Source organism: Micromesistius poutassou (assembly GCF_964030765.1).
Source record: "Micromesistius poutassou genome assembly, contig: SCAFFOLD_5614, whole genome shotgun sequence".
Classification (NCBI taxonomy): domain Eukaryota; kingdom Metazoa; phylum Chordata; class Actinopteri; order Gadiformes; family Gadidae; genus Micromesistius; species Micromesistius poutassou.
In genome coordinates this window covers 1-7,417 of record NW_028177259.1, presented here as the reverse complement: position 1 = coordinate 7,417, position 7,417 = coordinate 1, and the positions used below count along the sequence as shown (strand labels likewise).

The window sequence follows — 7,417 nt, the reverse complement described above, 5'->3', positions numbered from 1 at the left end:
AACCAAAATATCCAATTATCAGTTCAGACATATATTTGGTTATCTGGCATATACCAATAGTGTTTATTAGATGCGTGTTTGTGTGTGCAGTGTTAATAGCAAGGTCCTAAACCATGTCCATAAACGGCTTTATGAAAACCATGCAACATGCTCTGAAAAAAGAGTAATCCAAACACCCTTCCCCCCCCAGCCCCGATATTCACATCGTCATCCCCGCCTCCCTTCTCAAAAAAACATACAATTCCTTCCCTTAAACTCCCTGCTCCTCTCCCTCCCTCCCACCCTTCTCCTCTCGCTATACCTCCCGCCAACCCGCCCTCTTTTCCCAGCCCCGGCTTTCCCCTCCTTTACCCCCTCCCCTCGCACCCCCCCTCACTCTCCCATAGATCTGGGGACAATCTGTACACACTCAACTCCAGCGCACAACTCTTTCACCCAGGCAGGGCTGAGGAGCACGCTGCTGAGAGGAGGAGAGGCAGCCAGGGGTGTGAGACGGCGGTAGACAGATTGCAAATGGCAGAAGGATTCAGTGGACAATCAGAAGGCTGAAGTGAGAAATCGACTGCTTTCGGATTCCGGACGAAAAAGGGAAGGAGAAAAGAAATAAGAAGAGGAACAATTGCAACCACCAAAGCTTGGTGAAGAGGACTGTTAAAGTTGAGGAGGAGGGGAGGGGGGGGCTACTGAAGTATGGGCTCCACCGTGCTCTTCTCTGCCACTCTTCTCGTCAGCTTCCTGTCGTCCTCCATCGGTGGAGTAACCAGTCCCCGGGGTCAGGACCTGAGGGAGAGAGACGCCTTGTGCAACGAACATGGCTGCTATGTCGTCTACTTCCAACGCAAGACCTTCCTGGAGGCCTGGCGGGCCTGCAAGGAGGACGGCGGCAACCTGGCCACTGTCAAGCGGCCCGAGGAGGCGGCCGCCATCGCCACGCTCTTCGCCAACGCCGATCTGAGGGACCTGGGCGCCGCCGTGCACGTGTGGATCGGCCTGCAGCGGCAGCCGCGGCAGTGCAAGCCGTCGCGGCCCCTCCGCGGGTTCACCTGGACCACCGGCGACCAGGACACAGAGTACACCAACTGGCAGGAGGCCGAGGCGTCCGTGGACTCGTGTGCGGCGCCGCGCTGCGTGGTCATGGCGTACGACTCGTCCCTGCCGGAGCACAGCGGGAACTTTGAGTGGCTGGAGGGGACCTGCTTCATCCCCGCCGACGGCTACCTCTGCCGCTACACGTATAAGGGGATGTGTCCGGCGCTGCCGGGCGAGGGCGGCGGCAACACCCTCTACGCGACGCCTTTCAACCTGCTGACCACCATGCTCACCCACCTGCCCTTTGGCTCCGTCGCCACGGTTCCCTGCCCGGCGGGCACAAAGGAAGACCAGACTGTGTTGTGCATGTCAAAGGAGGGCGGAGTGGCGGCGGGCTGGTCGCGCGAAGGCCCCCTCTGCTCCTCCTCTGCCGCCGCCCCGGTATCCAAGCGCTGGTGCGGGCAGGACAACGGCGGTTGCGAGCACTTCTGCCGGGAAGCGGGCGACCAGTACTACTGCCAGTGCTCGGAGGGCTTCGCGCTGGCGGACGACGGGCGGCACTGCGAGGTCGACGTCTGCCACGGGGCGCCCTGCGAGTCCGAGTGCCTCCCGCTGCCGGACCGCTACCGCTGCGCCTGCCCCGAGGGCTACATGCTGGCGCCGGACGAGGAGGGCTGTCTGGACGTGGACGAGTGCCTGCAGAGCCCCTGCGAGCAGCTGTGCGTGAACTCGCCGGGGTCCTTCGAGTGCCGCTGCCGCGAGGGCTACCGGGTGGGCGACGACGGCGAGTGCGAGGACGTGGACGAGTGCATGAACGACCCGTGCGAGCAGACGTGCGAGAACACGGCGGGCTCCCACTTCTGCCACTGCCACATGGGCTACTCCGTGATGCCCGAGGACCCCCGGCAGTGCCAGGAGACGGACGAGTGCCAGATCCCGGGCACCTGCGAGCAGATGTGTGTGAACTACGTGGGCGGGTTCGTGTGCTACTGCGAGGAGGGCTACGAGCTCGGGCCGGACCACGTCTCCTGTCTGAAGACGGAGGTGGGGGACGGCCGACCCACCGCCACGCCCGACTTCCCCTGGTTCACTCAACAGCCCGACTCCGTGTGGAACCCGGATTTGTTCAACTGGGCACTGCGGACCGACTGGCCCGACTCACTGGATTGGCTGACTGACCCGCCTAGTGTCCAAAGCTCTGATGTCATATGGGTTACCAACGCCCCACAGGAGGGAATGCCCCTCCATGTCACAATGGACCCCTCCAGCCCAGAGCCTGAACACGGCCTGGGGCACGTTGAAGAAAAAGAGGGAGAAAGCTTCCAAAACGTTTTTCTATGGGAGTTAGAGCCTGAGCAGACATCTTCCGCCCCCACCCACACACCACCAACCACAACCCCCCACACAACACAGCCGACCGCCCCCACCACCCACACAACACCACTGGCTATCAGCCCCACCCCTACTCCAGACTGGTATGACGACGAGGAGGAAGACGCCACCACCAGCGTCCCCACTGCCCCCGCATCAACCACCATCTCCGAGGGAGCTTGGAACTGGTTCAGGTTCACTCCTGCCAGTCATGAACCAGTAACTACGGAGTACGGAGAACCAGTCTTGGATTATAACATCTCTCCAGCCTTAGATTATATTGGCGAGGTGGAGAAAGATGGCGATAGAGTTTTATATTCCTCAGAGGAGCCAAAATCGTCAGAGGATGAAAAAGACAATGCAGGAGGAGGCCAGGACGATTTTGCCAACGTCCAGCACACCACCTCCACCTCAGGGAGGGGAGAGGCCGCCTCGGATTCGGCGCAGAGTGACCAAAGTGAAGTGGTGAAGCAGAGCACTAGCACCTGGCTCCTGGTCGGACTGCTGGTTCCCATCTGCATCTTTGTGGTGGTGATGGTGGCCCTGGGCGTGGTCTACTGCACCCGCTGTGCCATTCAGCCCCGCGGTAAGAGCACCGCTGACTGCTACCACTGGATATCAGGGGCCCACGACAAACCCAACGCCCAGAGCTCCTCGGCTGCAGGCAAGTCCCATGTCTAGGCTGGGGAGACGTGGATTAATAAGACTCTGGTTGAGAGACTCCCAAGGAGGGGGAACGGGACCCAATAAACAATTGTACTGATGTGTATATACACGGTTGAGCGGTTTTCTGTGTCACAACACGCCTACGGCATACCTTTTTACCTGAACTTTACCCACTCTTTGGAAACTTTGCAGAAAAATTATTATGACAGAAGAGTGTGGGCAGATTGAATTATTAAAAAAATAATATCAATGGCATCAATGCCAGCAATGTTTCATATGCAGAACGCACGGTATAATCTGATAGTTTTAGGATTGCACTAGACTACACAGTCATTTCATCATGGTTTATACTCAACACTGCCCACAATGGCATTCAGTCAATATCTCATCTGAACATTGTTTGGAAACATACTATGTATGAATAATTTTGAAAATGACACAACCACATCCAATTCATATTTCAACCTTAACCACACATTGACAGTATGTTGAATTGCTCTTGCCATGAAATGTGTTGGATTGCTGAATTAAACTGCATACGGTACTAAGAGCATTATAAACAACCCTGAAACAACCCAAACTGACAACGCACACTCTGGCGACTATGGTACAAGTGTATCGTGCATTGCATGCTGGGAAAGCCATCGTTTTTAAAACCATCGTTGGCAAAATCGATGTAAATATGTATTTGTAATTCTCCTGTCCTTCTGTTTTGTATCACACCTACCACTTGTAGCACCTATTCAAACATGTGTCATGTCAGCAGGGTTAAATTAGGTACATTTTGTTTTATGGAGCACATCAAACCTTGTGTTATACAGGGGCTTTTTTTTTGAGGGGCGGTGGGGGGGGGGGTTGCTCCTAGGGAGTGCTTGCTCCACCATCCCAGGTTAAATTTACGAGCGGCTTTCCTGTCTGACTTTCCTAGAAGCGGGTTAAAGTGCAGATGTCGGTTGGGAGCAATGAGGGCGAGGGGGTCAGAAGGAGCCACTTCTCATTAGATTTCACATTAGCCGTGACATTTTCTCATAAATTTGCCATTGTTTGAAGCTCTTCAAAAACTAACAGCACATTACTTTTTGGTTTACCCTAAATCACTGGTTGTGGTGCTGTGGCTTTTGGTGCACAGATTGGTTTTGGGGGTGGGGGGGGGGAAGCGATGGGAACGTTTCGGTGAAGACAATCCAAATGTATTTCTCAGTTGAACGACACAAACTATGACCGCGTGGCCACTGTGTGAAGGGGTGAATTATCTATTTATGCCATTTCATGTTTTTTTGATGAGTATTTTTTTTTTCTTTTCCTGTCCCAGTTTGAAGCCATTGCTTATTAAAATGCTCAGAGTTTCATGGAGGCTGGTGATTCATTTGTGGTCGGGCGGTGCGCATTTAGCAGTGAACTTTTGACACAAAGTTTAGATAAGTAGACACATTCTTGCGGGGCTCTTAATGGCCTGTTAAAGTGAAGGTTAAAGTGACAGTGAGTCAGTCAGTCGAGCACTATAGACAATTAGATCAACCCACAACAGTCTGAATATACCCTAACACACACACACACACACACACACACACACACACACACACACACACACACACACACACACACACACACACACACACACACACACACACACACACACACACACACACACACACACACACACACACACATCCTGAATTAAATTGGAACGTTGCTTGTGAAAACCATCAAAAATATGATGGCCGGGTGTCTGTACAGCTGGAACATTTTATTTTGAACCTTTGTGGAAGGGGAATTCTGCTTTTACAATTGTTTTGATTATTACATTTAACAACAAGGACCCATGCAGTGAGCTGGCCGATGTTCTCCTGATTGTGTGTCATCCCCTGCTGGTAGGATGGCTTAAGGCACGCTAGGATCAGAACCAGGTCCTGGCTATCTGGGAGAGCGTAGGAAGGGTCCCGCCTCGCATCCCCACACCTCCTCTGACCTCCATCCAATCATGTCTTCAGTCTCTGCAGCCCCGTGGTCTTTAGTTTTTAAACCCCAGGCTTGCTTGCTTGCTTGCATTACAACCCTTTGGAACATTGTTTGATAGTCAAGTCCCCGTAGGCCTTTAGTCTTGAGATACACCAAGTTGTGAGAATGAGATTCATAAGAATTTTACTGTGAAAGCGTAATGTTAAAAGTCAAGGCAAATTGTTTGAAGTCAAGTTTGAAGTCAAGGCAAATTGCCTTGAATGAAGCTTCAGACTGGGTGAGAGGTTATACACCAGTGGTTTCCCCCTTCCCGGTTGACACTCAGGTCACTCCCACAGAGAATACCGCTCACCTCACTCTGCTCATGGGTCTGGGCTCCTACTAGAAGCTGTACTGAAGCACTGAAGTCCTGCACTGTCAAAATGGTGGACTTAAGTAGGTTCTGGCCTAATTATCCTGGTTACGATAACGCAAATGTAGAGCTCTTTGATCGCAAGGGATTAACCAGATTAAATAAACGGTCAAATTATGCATTAATTCATGCAATGGTCAAAGTTAATAAGTAGCACCAGGGATGAATCAAGCCATTTGACACTGCAAAGCTGTTGCATTTCCTTTGCCATAAGTAATACTCTGGCCTGAACTAATCACTCAATTTGTTATCCCCCATGGTTACAACCCACTTATAAACAACAACAATAAAGGGATAAACAAAACAGGGATCCATATATATAATGGGTTAAACCCAAATGATTGGCAAGATCTGTATGCAATTCCACTGACACTAAATTCTCAGAACAAAATCGTATGAATCACCAATTTCCCAGCCTAGAGTATTTCACTCCCCAGACCGGGGCGTATTTAGCTAAAGGCTGGCCACATTTATAGAGGATAGAAAATACTAAGTAATCACGTTCAAGGTTTGCTATTGACACATGTGGGTGGTAATTGACAAATCGTGGCAGGAAGCTCTGCATCACCTCAGCTTTCTCCTTAAAGATCACGTAAAAAAAATTATGAAAATAACATCTCTGCTCGCCCCCATCTTTGACTAGCTGTGGAAAAGTTGAGAGACTGGGTAAACCAACCGCCATACAGAGCTTATTGCTAAATAGATGGACCCTTGAGACAGCGAGACTGCCGAGACTACCTTTTCATAAAGGAGTTCTGAATTCAGGGTAAGGCATTCGCTTTCCTCATCAGACATTCTTTTGGCTTCCAAGATAGTCAGGGTCCTGAATGGGTTCAGCAGAAAGTGAACACACACGGGCCTTGGATTAATGTGAACCTGCAAAAGGTATTTATTTCAGGCGGGGGCGAATGCGAATGCAAATATCTCTCTCCTCTCTCTCTCTCTCTCTCTCTCTCTCTCTCTCTCTCTCTCTCTCTCTCTCTCTCTCTCTCTCTCTCTCTCTCTCTCTCTCTCTCTCTCTCTCTCTCTCTCTCTCTCTCTCTCTCTCTCTCTCTCTCTCTCTCTCTCTGTTCCAGTATGTTTGAAAGCTTTGACATTAACAGGTAATACAAGTGCCTATACAGTTTTAAACACACAGACGAAATAATCTTGCTGTAAATCTCTTCTTTTCTATTTGCCATATGATACATTTTATAGAAACCCCATTTAGTTTTACAGAAAGGATCTATAAAATAGCAGCGAGATGCCTCTGGAAATATGCCTCAGGTTTGAATAGGAAGACCGTATCGTCTGGGCTTATTTGATGTTCTAGTGGAGCTGGCAAGTTATTCCAGACCAGTCAATCATAACCATCAGAGAGGACGTTTAACACATGAAAGCATATGTGCCGTCCTTTTTAACGTTTATTTGATAGAAAAGGATAAAAATCATGTCTCCATTGTCTATTAGATGGACAAAATAAAGTCACATTGATCCAAATGCCCCCTGACAATCTATTCACATATTGATTCCAATACCATTATCCACATTTCTGATATTGGTGTACAGTCATGGTTAATCATTAAGAACTTGTGTACTAAAATACACCATGTTGTGCCCTTTTTCTGCATACATTGTTTTTATATTTCTCATAGATGAAGGCGTCTATATAAACCAGGCTAAAGGTTCATCCTATGCATGTGCAAAAAGGAAAAGTTATGCAGCGAATACCATGACGCTCTGACGATAACGAGGACAGGGAAGTTGGCCGCTGAGCTCATCACACCTCGCCTCTTCCTGTGCGGTGGAAGGGGACAGGCTGGGACTGGCTGGAGCGCTCCAGCAGGATTAAGGCGGCAGACGGGACACCGAGCCGGCTGCTCCCGGAGGGGAACGCCGATGTGGTCGTAGCAAACAAGCATACATTATGTCATGGTTTGGTCGTGGCCAACGCAGTAAAACAGTTGTAAATACCGTCTCATCTCCAAAGTGGCTTCATTT

The 7,417-nt window shown here is 50.4% G+C and overlaps 1 protein-coding gene across 1 annotated transcript; it reads left to right on the top strand.

The window, feature by feature from the left end:
• Nucleotides 1-462: 462 nt before the first annotated feature.
• Nucleotides 463-4,388, top strand: LOC311376627 (uncharacterized protein). Its single transcript, XM_084491147.1, has one exon. The coding sequence runs from the start codon at nucleotides 691-693 to the stop codon at nucleotides 3,079-3,081; it is 2,391 nt and encodes a 796-aa protein (XP_084347273.1). The 5' UTR covers nucleotides 463-690; the 3' UTR covers nucleotides 3,082-4,388.
• The last annotated feature ends 3,029 nt before the right edge of the window (nucleotides 4,389-7,417 follow it).